At 35.8% G+C, this 14,780-nt stretch overlaps 1 protein-coding gene across 1 annotated transcript in view; it reads right to left on the reverse strand.

Moving 5' to 3' along the window:
• The window catches only part of itga3b (integrin, alpha 3b), a 48,816-nt gene that overhangs the window by 4,758 nt on the left and 29,278 nt on the right, over positions 1-14,780 (reverse strand). Inside the window, exons 6-23 of the mRNA XM_016551955.1 lie at positions 14,311-14,515; positions 13,631-13,824; positions 12,926-13,014; positions 12,592-12,728; positions 11,565-11,645; positions 11,352-11,419; positions 11,137-11,273; positions 7,067-7,213; positions 6,895-6,992; positions 5,978-6,134; positions 4,614-4,691; positions 4,347-4,426; positions 3,401-3,478; positions 3,045-3,147; positions 1,239-1,415; positions 1,039-1,146; positions 825-938; positions 643-741 (exon numbers count right to left, since the gene is read on the reverse strand). Of these exons, the coding sequence (XP_016407441.1) occupies positions 643-741; positions 825-938; positions 1,039-1,146; positions 1,239-1,415; positions 3,045-3,147; positions 3,401-3,478; positions 4,347-4,426; positions 4,614-4,691; positions 5,978-6,134; positions 6,895-6,992; positions 7,067-7,213; positions 11,137-11,273; positions 11,352-11,419; positions 11,565-11,645; positions 12,592-12,728; positions 12,926-13,014; positions 13,631-13,824; positions 14,311-14,515 (2,150 nt within the window). The remainder of the gene's footprint in view (positions 1-642; positions 742-824; positions 939-1,038; positions 1,147-1,238; positions 1,416-3,044; positions 3,148-3,400; positions 3,479-4,346; positions 4,427-4,613; positions 4,692-5,977; positions 6,135-6,894; positions 6,993-7,066; positions 7,214-11,136; positions 11,274-11,351; positions 11,420-11,564; positions 11,646-12,591; positions 12,729-12,925; positions 13,015-13,630; positions 13,825-14,310; positions 14,516-14,780) is intronic.

The following is a 14,780-nucleotide window of genomic DNA, read 5'->3' on the forward strand; positions in this document are numbered from 1 at the left end:
GCTAGGTGGGCGTGGTTTCAGCAACCTGCTCCCGCCTCTTTGCCCATTTTCGATTATCCGGGAGCGACGCGCGGTGATGCGCTGCCAAGATAGCGATGGCCCGCTCCGCCCACTTTGAGCTTCAAAAACACTCTTCAGAAACCTACGGGTGACGTCACGGACACTACGTCCATGTTTTTACACAGTCTATGCTCTACACAGGACAAAAGTGTTATTGTTCAGCTCAGCTTCAGCTAGAACACTCCTGAACAGAGATAATTCAATAACTGTGACAATATTGCAAAGTTCATCAATTATGAAACAACTTCAAATTCAGCTGTGAAGCAGCTCAATAGAAGACAATAGTATCATTATCCAGCTCGAGTTTTGTTCTTTTTCGATAGTGTCAGTGCAGTCAAAACGATAAGATTTCTAAATATTAATTGTCTTTTAAACCCCAGTTCATATGACTTGTGCACTAAATTCCAAGATATTTCAGAAGACTTACAATACTACTTTCAAAGAAGCTTTTGAAAGTACAGTACAAAGACTACTTTTATGATGTTTTACAGTGCATTTTTGGAGTTTGTGTCTGTGGAGAGATTATGAGCTATGAAGTAGATAAATCATTACTAGGTGAACTTTAATGCGAACAGCTCTGACCTCTCTGATCTGGTTGTCCATTTTGATGGCCGGTTTATCCGTCAGCAGTCTCAGCGTGGCCTGGCCCTTCACTTCCACTCGCAGGGCATTGGCGTAATCCTGCCAGAAAACCACAGCGATCAATTGAGTCATTTAGTGAGCACCATTTAGTGAGTACTTCACAAACAGCTACTAATACAAACCTCCAGCAAGGTGCTGTTCCACACGCGAGACCTAACTCTGATCTCCGCCTGAGTCAACATGTTATGCAGCGGGCAGGAGAAGGTCATGCAGCGAGCCGTCAACTTTGAACACTCCTGAACAGGGACAAAAGCCACGCTTTTTGACATTTGTCATTGATATGACGAAAAAAAACGGGTGGGACAGCATGAAAATCAGTGCAGACGCCTCCCTCACCAGCAAATGGGACACTTTACGAGGTGCCTGGACAGTGACAGAAGCTTCTGCATAGGGATATCCTGACTCCAACTCTCTTTTGGACCGTTTGGTAGCTCGATCTGACAGCTGCAAGAGATGATGATGTAGGACGACAATTGAATGGAGTGAATGAAATTGGAAATGAGTTACGGTGGGCTGCTGTATTTCCTCAGACTCACTGTGAGGTTGAGAGGGTTGACAACCTTGCCCGGTGGGACACAACGCGACTCTGACGCTCCTTTGATCACTATCTCTGTGAGATACAGCAGCCATTTCCCATTGGTTACCTCAAATGGCCATTCAAAGTCAATCATCAGAGTTCCCAAATCTCCCAGAGGTTCTCCCAGCACCTGTACCTGGAAAGTGGAAACAAAGACATTTTTTTGTTTTAAAGGCACAATATGTAAGTTTTCGCCGCTAGAGATCGCATTATCAAAACAATAACAAAGCTTGATGACGCTATGAAGGAGGATGTTCACGGTTGAGGTAATTATTTGTTTTTTATAACCTGTACCTTCCACAGTTATTTAAACAGCAATAAATCATACAGAGAAAGCAAGCAAAGAACAGTTATATTGTCAAAGAACATTATGACTGACTTTGGTCTAGCGCGAGTTTAAGCACTCTCAAAAAAACTCCCCTTATAATCAGTAAAGCTGTCTATACACGGTTTTATGAATGAATCATACGTACATGCGCACTTTGTTGTTTATGATGAGAAAATTCGCGTGAGAGCTGAATTCAGTCAGCGAGGCGTGCAGTGAACGAAAAACTCATCTGAACGCCTCTGATTGGCCATTGACTTCATAAGCTCAACGGACTCGTGTGTGATTGGTTATAACGCACAACACTGTAAAAACGCATTAAAAAAATCATGGCGCAACATTGAGAAGATCTAAATTTAATGCTGCGGTCAACACTTTTCATTTTCATTTTCACTTTATTCGCGACAGCCATAATGGATTTAGTTCTTCTTCTTTTTTTTGTTCAATGGCCGTTCACTCCTTAGGAGTATTACCGCCACCTACTGTAAATCTTGCGCACATAATGGATTTAGTTTAACAGTACAGCAGCATTTATGTCCGTGTGTTGCCATAGTTTCTACAAGCGGAAACTGAGGATATGCCATAGACTGTATAAAAACAGGGATATGCGGATATTACGCCATTGATAGGCGACAATGACCAGGGATGAGTTATTATTTAAAATGGGAATTTCTATGGATTTACAAATCCTTGGGAAGTTTTGGGATAACGTAAGTACACAACTGCATGAAATATATCACACTGTGCAAGTAGTTTTTGGATATTTCATTACGAAAATCTTACATATTGTGCCTTTAACACTTTGAACTGTTTAAAAGGAGCTTAAAAGCCTTAGTCCTCCCAAAACTGAAAATTCTGACATCATTTATTCACCCTCATGTCATTCCAAATCTGTATAACTTTCGTCTGTGGGACACAAAAAAAAAGATGATATTTTGAAGAATGTGGGCAAATAACCGCTTTTTATTATCATCATTGACTTTTTAAGTACTGGCCAAAAACATTTACAACTCCACTACCATTCAAAATTATGGCAGTAGAATTATTTTTATTTTTGACTTTTTTTAAAGAAATTAATACTGATCAAAAGCGACAGTAAAGACATTTATAATTTCTATTTTTATATTAGTGCTGTTCTTTTGAACTTTTTATTCATCATTCATTTCATCAAAAAAATCCTGAGAAAAAGTGTTTCAGTTTCCATAAAAATCATGTTCTTCTATTAACTTGTAAAATAAAATCATTTACTGTATTTTTGATAAAACAAATACAGGCTTGGTGTGCATAAGAGAAAACAAATGTGGTTTGGATCAGATTTGAAAAAATATTTTGCTGTTCTACAACCAGCTAAACTGATTTGAGCCAGATATCCAAAAATAATAATAATAATAAAAAAAATGTTTTTAGTGTCTGTCTGAAGAAAGCTAAAGCCACACTCACACGAAACACAAACTCCAGCGGACTCCCCACATCACTGGTGCTGTTCATAGCAGATTCTCCAATCACACTGCCACTGAACGATGTGTCAATCCCTCGTTTTTCTCTGCACATGACAGAAAGAGAATTTAGAATCACAGAATCAAAATAAGAGTTCTATCATCAGGACTGTTTTTGCTTCAAATGTGCATTTGATAAACTATTAACTATGAACTGTCATTGTCATTATTAACAGAGTATTAATAATATGTTTGATACAATTAAGTGAATTTTTCTGTCTAACATGCACAGATGAATAATTTTTTTCTTGTAAATATCCAAATTTTTTCGTAATTTGAAAAACATATCAAAGTACGTACAAGGAAAAGGTAGTGAGGACCGTGTTCTTCACGTTGAGGGTGACAGGAACAGGATACAGATCCTTCTGCTCACTGATACTGAAGACAAACACAAACACCATTCAGTCACAATAAAAGAAAAGGCCTGCAGAAATGACTTCAGGAAACACATTAGTTCAACACTGTGCACTGAGGGGAAACTTACACTCAGGGCCTAAATCTAACTTCTTGCCACACCTGCCAATGGCCGGTGACGTGATAAAATTTACCAGCCAACATTTTTTTTTACCGGCCATGAAACTCTTTTTTGCAAAAACAAGCAGTTATTACTACTACAATAAATTTTTACAATGTTTTTGTCCTTCTGGTGCATTTTCCCTCAATTTGACCTATTAATAATAGCCATTCAACATTACAGTATAATTGAAAGTCATTATTTTTAACATTTAATAGGCTCTGAAATATATAACAACTTTTAATTTAAGTGATTTTAAAACAATCTTCACATAAACTATATTATATATGCATAAACTATACATATTAATCTTTATTCAAGCTACAAAAGTTAATCAGCGACTAGAACAGTCCAAGGATTTCTCTTTTTCTTTTGTTCTTTGATTTACATCAATGACAGACTTCAGCAGGTTTCACTTTAAAATCAGCGCTGTCTCTTTAAAACCTGATGCGGATCTGACACATATTCGATTTTCTCCCAACTCTTTACGGTCATTTAAGACTTTATAACTCCCAGTTACTTGGAAAAAGTAATCTGATTACGTAACTCATGTTACTTGTAATGCGTTACCCCCAACACTGGTTATAATTCGTAAAAGTTGTACCCGCCAACTGGCGACTGACACTGTTACATGGACTCGCCAACGCAGATTTTTACTCGCATTTGGCGCTTGGCGAGTGTTAATTTTAGGCCTGTATAAACAAGAAAGCATTTTAGTTAGTCCAGACTTACGTGGAGAGCTGAAGCTGAGATTCAATCTGCTCGGTGTAAAGCGTTATACCAGAAGTCTCAAAGATGATTATGAATGAGGCCTGTGGAGATGGAAATCAAGGGTGAGAGCAAATTAGCAAAACATATCAGCTGTACAATCTGATTAGCTGAGTTCATTCAGATGGTCCGTGGAAAATGAGCCATTGGAGATGCTTGTTTTAATTAACATACAAATCCTCAGAAAGGTCACACATTGGACAAGTTTTCAGTAAGAAAACAGACTGCTACCTTCTGATTGCTTTTAAATGGGTTTCCCAGATCGCAAATCACAGTCTCGTTTGCGCTGCACTCAATATCGAAACCAGGCTGTAATAAAGACAAACCAAGAAAGTTAAAAACGGCATTAAGAACACTGAAATTATCTAATTAATGAGTTACTAGGGAGAGTCTCTAATAAGAACTCTAATTCACTTTTTGGTAAGCTGCCAATGTTTTATTTTACAAGTGTACATTATATAATATCATATAGTATTGATTTGTTAAAACTATACAACTTTTTAAAGTGGATTTTTGAAAATGACCTTTCATGCAGTGTGTAACACAGCTCTAAGTGAATGAAAACATCCTGCAAAGTTGTAAATCTGAAAGTGCACAGCGTATAAAGTTATTGTCTCTCAAAAGAAAGAGTCAACTCTGAATCATTGAAACGGGTCGTTTTTAAAACGAATCCCAAGCCGTTTCATGTTGACGTCAACATGAAACATTAGCATATTGCCCGCCCACTTGTTGGTCTTTTCGGGTTGGTCTGAATGAAAATGCTAATTAATTCTTTGCCACTAGGTGCCCCTTTTGGAGCGGTAAAATAGCGGTTTCCATGGTAACATTGTACACAAAGCAGCACTGCGCTCACAAACGCTGCTTTATCAGGCATTACAGGCATGATGAAATGAAAATGAGACCAATCAGACCAATTACCGCAGATTAGCGTCACGCAAAGGAGGGCTTTGGAAAAATGAATCGTTGAGCGAATCGTTTGGGAGTCCTTGAGCAAGTAAGGTAAAAATAAATGCATATTATAAGACAATGAAAGTGTTTTTTTGACCTTGCATGCATGTCAACCTTTTGTTGGGGACTCCCAAAACAAAAATATGAACCTTTAATCATTACCCATAATAGGGGCACTTTAAACAACCTTTACATATTTCATTTTATTTGCTGCTTTCATTTCTTAGTAGGTTGCCATTACTTTATTTTGCAATAATGACTGGCTATCTGTGCATTACACCATTAATATAATATAATATAATATAATATAATATAATATTTGGTAAGTTATCAATACATTTTGCAATAACAACTGACTAACCTGTACATTACACCATAAATATAATATAGTATAATATAATATAATACAATATAATGTAATATAATATAAAATACCTACAAATAAACTATTTTACTTATGAAAATAATGCATTTAAAATTATATAGCAAAATTTAGTACAAAATAAACCCCAAATCCAAGAAAAAAAATGTACAGGAAATACGGGAGAATTAATCTCAAATGTTGCTCTTTTATAGCTCAAACAAGCACAATTGTTTATTTTTTGAGATATTACAGAGATCTTTGTGATTTTTCTTTTCTGTGTCACCTGAGGGCGCACTCCTGAGTATTTGAGTGAGGGGGGAATGGTGATGTTCAGCATGGCCTGATGGGCGTCCTCGGCCTGCCTGCCTGCATCCGGCGTGTTAGTAACTTCCACCATCATCACCAGCTTCTTAATGTTACTGTTGAACTCCATCGTTTGACTGTGAACAAACCAGCACATCCCATAATTCCCATGTGCATTTAAACATTAGTTTTTGAAGAAGACAGTAGCTTGTAAAATGAAATCAATTTTATTTTTATTGCAGGTGCATGATGTCTGTATCTCTGTAGCATTTTTTTTAATCACATAATATCACAAAATAATTAAAACTCAAATTAAAACTACTTATTTTTTTCCAATAAAAGTTTCCAATACTTTATTTTGCAATACTATATAATATAATAAATATAATATAATATAATATAATTAGTGCTGTCAAACGATTAATCGCGATTAATTGCATCCAAAATAAAATTTGACAGCGCTAAATATAATATAATGTAATATAATATAATATTGGGTAAGTTGCTAATAATTTATTTCCGAAAAATGACGTAAATGTAAAGTAATACATAATAACAATATAATATACATTTTTATCATTTTATATCTTTTTATGACATCTATAATATTTTTTTCAGGTTTTAGACTTCATTTATTAAAATTATTTTACCCAAATAAATTGTTATTAAGTGGCCACTATATCGTAAACACCATACTATTACCAGTAATATTCCACTCTGATCATTGTTTTACATGGCACACGTTACATTAATCATTAGATTTATGAATAAGCGTACTAAAATTAAATGTTAATAACTGAATTCACTCAAAAGACCTATGAACTTAAATATAAATAAACGTTCATCTGTTTGTGTACACATTTTCTTTTGTCCATATTCACCAGTTGTCATACTCACCCGGGGAAGGGAATGTGATTCTCATCAGCAAATGTGGCCTTGAGCTGCAGGTTACTGCTGCACCTGTTGTCATCACCACACTCCTTATGAAAGTTAATCTGAGGACAAACACACCAGAGCTGTGAGCAGAGGTTTCTGTTCAGCTGGGATGGAAATGTGAAATGGTTTGTACCTCGGTTTTGTCAGTCAGGATCTGCTGGACGCTCAGCACAGGGAAATCGTCCAGACTCTGGAGTGTTTGCTGTGCTGCTGCCTTCTGCTCGTTTAGAGACACGTTCAGAGTGAACGCTATGGGTTGAAGTTTGTCCCTCACAGGAATCTGTAGAGGGGAGAAAAAACAGCTTCTTTCAATCCTGTTGCTTCTTTACATTCACTAAACTCTCATTACTGGATCAGAATGGCATACTACTTAGCTGTATCTTATTCTATGCAAATTTTCTATATGCATTAAGCACATGCATTATATATGTTGGATAACTCATCTATTATTATTATTATAAATATCAAACAAACAGACTAACAAACTAACTAAAATAGCCAATACTTTATTTTTCAATAACATCTGCCTAACAGTACATTAAAATATAAATAATCTAATCTAATCTAATCTGATCTAATATAATATAATATAATATAATATAATATAATATAATATATTTTGGGTAAGCTGCCAATTCTTTATTAACTGTACATTAAAACTAAAAATGAAATAGGGTTTTAAGTGTAGAAAACACACAGTAGGCAGTACTAGTCCACACTGAACACTCTTACTCGGAAGTATCTTATCCTATGCAAATTTTCTATATGCATTAAATATGTGCTCTATATATGTTGGGTATATATCTTATCTAACTCATCTTTTATTATTATTTTTTATATAATATATTTTATTTGTGTGACTGTATGTTCCCTACGTTATGGGGACCTAATGTCCCCACAAGAATAATAATACCAGTAAAAATGTTTTGTTCCCATGGGGAAACAAGCTTATAAATCAGACCGAATGTGATTTATATTTGAGTAAATGTAATTAATTACTGTACTTGAGTATCTTTTTTAGTTTTACTGAGTATCAAAGATATTAGCAACTTTTACTCTCTACTTCACTGCATTTGTAATGAGTGTTGCAATTACACATTACATTTGCATTTAGCAGTTTATTTCTGCTACAAGAAAGTAGTGATATCGCCAACTACAGGGCACTGAAAGTACTATATCTTGTGTGTTTTGCCCGTACTCACCCAAACTTGTCAACAAGGCTACTTTACATGAATGCGAGCTCCTTAGCAAGTAGTTGTGAATCCCAGGTGTTTAATATATGAGATGAGGACTTTTAATTTTACTTAACATTATTTTATTTATGCTTTACACTGAAGATACCTTTTCTTTTTTGCAATTTTGAGGTGTTTAGTTTTATTTTAGAAAATGAACATGATTGCTCTCTTCACAAATTAACTCTTTCTTGTTTTTGTTACATGTTCTCTGTGCCTTGTCTTGGACTTTTATGTCACTTCCTGTCTCCCGTGGTGTTTGTAGTCAGTTTGTAGTCCGTTTGTTCGTTGGTTCCCCTTGATTACTCTCCACATATGTGTCTTATTATCTTGTTAAACTTGTTAGCCCCCTGTGCATATATAGCCCTAGTGTTTCTTTAGTTCCTTGTGAGTTGTTGAATGTTATGGTTGTTTGTTTGCCCGCCCGCCATCCTGTTCTTTGTTACCTGTGGTTAGTGGTGGGCAGAGCGAGGCTTCGTGAAACACTGAAACAGTCAAAGCAAATGTGCCAAGGCTTCGAAACAATTCGACACCTGTCTCTACGGTGACGCCTAGTGGTCATTTTCAAGTATTGCTCTGAAACAGTCTTGATAACGAATCAGTTAAAGGGATAGTTCACCCAAAAAGGAAAATTTGATGTTTATCTGCTTACCCACAGGGCATCCAAGATGTAGGTGACTTTGTTTCTTCAGTAGAACACAAACGAAGAATTTTAACTCAAACCGTTGCAGTCTGTCAGTCATATAATGGAGATGAATGGGAATCAAGGCTTTGAGAGTAAAAAAAAACATACACAAACAAAACCAAATTAAACCCTGCGGCTCGTGATGATACATTGATGTGTAAAGACACGAAACGATCGGTCTGTGCAAGAAACTGAACAGTATTTATATAGTTTTTTACCTCTGATGCACTGCAATGTCTGCACTGTCTGAACTGTTCTGAGTGCATCCTCGACAGCCGGCACGTGACGCGTCTTCTTCTTGCTTTACGGTGGATCGCAGACTTATAAGTGCATTACCGCCACCTATCTCTCAAATGGACCATTGACACTCTATCTACAATCTCAATTAGGAGTGTCAATGGTCCATTTGAGAGATAGATGTGTGTTTTTTTTGGACTCTCGAAGCCGTGATTCCCATTCACTTCCATTATAAGACTGACAGACTGCAACGGTTTGAGTTAAAAATCTTCGTTTGTGTTCTACTGAAGAAACAAAGTCACCTACATCTTGGATGCCCTGGGGGTAAGCAGATAAACATCACATTTTCATTTTTGGGTGAACTATCCCTTTAAGCGAATTGAATTATATAGTTGGAGGAGTGGTTAGTGTGCTCGACTGGCATGCTGACACCTCAGGTTTGAATCAAGGGTGACACATACATATAATTATAATAAACAATTAAAAGTTGTGTTTTTATTGTTCTGTTCTTGTAATGTGTTGTAACATCGGTCTGACAACTGAATTAACTCTTTGTGAATAAATATGTGTTATTTTGGTCATGAAAAATGAACATGAATAAAAGACATCAGGCCACAATGTCTTGCATTTTTTTATACATATAAAGATTTTTATGTAAAAATATTAATTGTTCTGCTGTTGATGGACTCCGCCTACTTCTTTTTTTACACAGAATTTCTTCAGCCTTTAAAAAATACTCTCACAAGGGACACTTGTCGCTGGCATGCACAGATACTTTTGTACTAGGACATACAAATTAGGAAAAATTACTGCTCTCTCCTTCCAGTACTTTAGGGGATCATCCCTTCTGGGCAAAAATGCATCTCTTGCGTGGGCCTCCATTATTATGTAATCTATCAATATGAATCTATCAACTATGAAATCCTATCTCTAACTTGTTGTGCTATCTGTCACTATCTAACTGAGCCTATATGAATGTGTCACTATATCTATCCTAACTATCTGGCCATGTCTATAGCCTATCTATCAATATCTTAATATTAACTTTTAATCTAGCCTAATTCACCAAGTTACAGTATAAATGTCACTATATCGCAAAATCTCTCTCCTCTCACAAAAACCCACGAGGTGAAGATGCGTTAACTCCACTTTTATACTTTGTGGCAGTTAGATTGAGACAGATGTGCCCAAGATGTGCCCATTTGTTCCCGATTCTGTCAATCAAACGCAGATTCGGGTCTTGAAACACTCTGGAGATGCCCCAATGCTTTGATTCGCATTAGTCACGTGACATGGGTGTTTCGAATCACACTTCGGAGCAGCGTTTCGAAACATCTGCGCTTCGGGATCTCGACACCGTGTCGAAATGTCAGTTTCGTGTCAGCCATCTCTACCTGTGGTTTTTGGTTGACTGTTTGTTCTAGTTTTTCCATTAAAGGGGTCATATGATGCCCATTTTCCACAAGTTGATATGAATAGGCATGTCGGGGGAGCATTCCCTTCAGAAACCAACGAAATCCACTTCGAGTTCAGCGGCTCAGATATCGGGAGTAAATGACGACTGCTATGTTAATTATTACATCCAACAACAATTTAACGAGATAAAAAAAAAAAACACCAGGTGGATTTTTATCATTTTAGGGTGGTTGTGTACACACAGTGCCAACACACATTTCAGTTCAAACAACTTGTAAAAGTGCATGTTGCATCCTATGACCCCTTTAAATACCTGCACATAGATCCTTGCCTCTGTCTGTTTTCCCCAGCTTCTCCACAATGTTAGTTTTTCGATTGGCAAGCCTCTCTGACTAGTGCTTGTTAAGATCAGACACTCTAAGACTTTTACTCAAGTTGTTTTGGAATTGGTGAATTGTAGTGGAGTAATTTTCACTTTAAGGTATCTGTACTTTTACTCAAGTGTGGTTATTAGGTTATCTTTACACCTCTGCGGCTATGGAATGAACCCATAAAACAAGGAAACCTGTGTGTGTGCGTGTGTGTGTGTGTGTGTGCGTGTGTGTATTGTGGTGTGATCAGGTGGATTCTCACATTAACAGTAAGTTCCAGCTCTTGACATGCGGGAGCGGAGAAAGACAGCTGGCTTGTAAATGTGCTTTGCTTGTTGTTAAGAAAACGGACTCGAGCGCCACGGCGATTCTGGTCAGCGTCTACTGTGTACTTCACAGCTGAAGCAGAGAGAAACAAACACATAGTTAATCGCATAAAACACAGAGCAAACACTCCTGAAGCAGGCGTACACTTACTGATGGCCTTCCTGAAGGCTTTGTTTCCATTGCTGAGAGAGTAACTGAAACACACCGTCACCTTTATGCTAGAAAAATAACACATAATGAATTATTTTAAACAGTACTACAGGACAAGTATAAGAAGTTTATGACCAATTCATACTGAAAAATCAAATGCATGTGTCCTGAAACATTTGTTAGAATAGAAATAGGTGCGCTTTGCCCCCTTACCAGGAATTAACACACTGGCTTGGAATCACAATCTTTGGCTCTACTGTGAAGTTTGTGGAGAGGTGGATGACCGGACGAGCCCTGAAAAACACATCAAATGTCACATTTTGAGAACAGACTGATTTAGTGAAAAAGTTACTAGTTTAAATTTCAACAAATATAAACAATATAAAATACAATATGCACTAATTAATTATTATATTTATTATTTATGTATTTGCAAATATAAATTATATAAAAATAACATACAACATTTATAAATAAACATACCATAACAAAAACAAAACAACAACAACAATAATAATAATAATAATAATAATAATACTACAATACATTCTATTATTCATTATTATATTTATTATTTATTTTATTTAATAAATTATTTATTTGTTTGCAAATATAAATAAATATAAATTATATAAAAATATACAAAATTAATAAATAGACAAACAACAACAAGAACAAAACAATAATAATAAAATTTGTAAAGAAATCCTTACATATGCACAATTTATTGTGAATAATATGAACATCTATAATAATAATAATAATTATTATTATTATCAATTTATTTTTAAATTAATAAATAATGATACATTATATAAATGTATTATTATTAAATTAATAAATTATATAAAAGAAAATATTACAAATAAATAAATAATAACTATTGTAATAGTAATAATATGTTTATTTATTTGGAATTATAAATAAATATAAATTAAATAAAATACAAAATGTATAAACAAAATTATTATTAATCATCATCATCATTATCGATTTTGTAGAGACACAAAAAATGCGCACAGAGGCACAATTTATATTTGTCTATAGAGCAAATTCCAACTACTAAAAAGGTTTTTAATACCATGAGAAACAAACATTCAGTCCAAGTGTGTCCAAACTCTTGATTGGAAGTGTATGTGTGTATATATAAAAATCTGTATTTGTATATTCATGTGGCTTTTGTGTTTGGGAAAGAATCGTTGAACATCTATAAATGGCAAACACTGCTGAAAGACTGAACCTCAAGAGAGCGATGCGGTCATCCATGGAGCCCACCAAAATGTCAGGATAATCATTTCCATCCATATCCATTCCTCCACTGAGAGAGTAGCCGAACGTCTGAAAGCCACTGGGACCTAATGATTTCCCCTCGATCGCCTAAGAGAAAGTCACAGTAAATCACTCTCTTCTTGTTCTCATGGTATTCAATACAAGTCCAGATATGGTTGATCTATGTATTGCCGTTTCGTTATCAATGACATGGAACGGAAAGCAATTGTAGAAACATTACCCAACAATCTTAAATAAATAATTCTAAAGGTGTTCCATACAAATACCAAAATGCTTTGCTTTACCTGGCTGGGTTCTTTATTTATTCCATTTTTACTTCCCATCCATATATAGACTTTCCCAGAGTCATGGAACGGAGCACCAACAGCAAAATCTGAACAACAACATGATGAACCCTCCATGGCCTCCAGATGGCAGCATTATGACATGAATGAGAATGAAATTACACATTTCTGCATATACTGTATATACTACCACTGAAAAGTTCTTATGCTCATCAAGGCTGCATTTATTGGATCAAAAATACAGTAAAAACAGCAATATTGTGAAATAGGATTACAATTTAAAATAACAATTTTCTGCTTGAATATATTTTAAAATGTAATTTATTGCTGTGATGCAAAGCTGAATTTTCAGCATCATCACTCCAGTCTTCAGTGTCACATGATTCTTCAGAAATCATTCTAATGTGCTGCTTAGGAAACATTTTGTTAATGTTGAAAACAGCTGTGCCGCTTCATATTTTTGTGGATATTTTCTTCAGGATTCTTTGATAAATAGAAAGTTAAAGAAAAGAACTTGTTTAAAAATTAAATCTCAAAATCTTACTGACTCTAAACTTTTGAAAAGTAGTGTATATACAGTATGTGTGTGTGTGTATATATATATATATTTACATATCATTTATTATAGTATTTTTTGATAGCAGAGTTTTATTTATTATTATTAGTATCATTTATAATGATTTATTATAGTATTTTCAGCGATACCTTGAAATCCATCCTGATTGACGTCCCCCAGCGCAGCAACAGCAAATCCAAACCCTGAGCCTTTTTTACCCGTCAGAACCAAGCTGGCCTTTTCCTGGAAGGATCCGTTCTCGTTCATGAAGATGTAAACTGCTCCTCCCTCCTCCTTGTAGCGGTCGAAGTAGAACGGAGCTCCAACGATCAGGTCGTTCCAGCTACAACAACACGCAACCACACAAATGTCATGTTATGTCTACATTACGACTGCTTATTTTCATAGATGTCTTTCATAGCTTTGATAAAGAAGGAGAAACCTGCCATATAGAAGCATTCTATAGAAGCATTCAGCCGTGTATCTGTTGACATGCTTAAGTATGAAGCTCAACACGGTCTTTGCAAAGGCTCATGGGGAAAGTTAGACATGCTTTGGTCTACTTTGAATTTACTTTCAAACTCAGTGAAGTGTGGTACAGATCAGTCTCTGTGATGATAATGGATTATTGGGTATGAAAACTGGCGAGTTACACCAATAGTTACAAAGCTGTGTAAGTAATATTATGTTTTTATGCAGTGATGCATAGGACCCCATCGACTTTTATTGTACAGACATAGTTCTTTTGTATATTTTGTGTTCTTTTGAAGATATTTTATAATGTTATATGTTACAGCATGGATGATGGTTGAGTTACACAGTGACTTACTCGTCATTGTTGAGGTCGGTCACCGCCAAGCAGCCGCCGAAGTACGACCCTATTTGTTCCCCTGGGATCGTCGTCACTGGGTTAAGAACCAAATCTTGTTTTTCTGCAAGGATCACTGAACCTTTGAAATTGTCTCTGGGAGCCCCCGTCACCACAGTGTACTTCGAGCGATCCAGTAACTTTATGTCCTCCAGCACAGAGTAACCTGAAGAAAGAGATGAGGATTCTTAAACGGCAGTGTGTGACCAGCAGTGAAGCTACTTTGAGACTGTAGCTTGCCAAGATACTAGAAAGTTTAATCACAGTAGAAATGACTAGTGAAAAAGAGGAATAAAGTTAGCTATTCAACATTTATTGTATTATTTATTTATTTATTTAAATTTTTCTGATAGGACAGAGGAGATCTGACAGAAAACAAGTGAGAGAGAGAGAGAGAGAGAGAGAGAGAGAGAGAGAGAGGGAGAGAGGGA

Source organism: Sinocyclocheilus rhinocerous, unplaced genomic scaffold (assembly GCF_001515625.1).
Source record: "Sinocyclocheilus rhinocerous isolate Xijiao unplaced genomic scaffold, SAMN03320098_v1.1 scaffold2994, whole genome shotgun sequence".
Classification (NCBI taxonomy): domain Eukaryota; kingdom Metazoa; phylum Chordata; class Actinopteri; order Cypriniformes; family Cyprinidae; genus Sinocyclocheilus; species Sinocyclocheilus rhinocerous.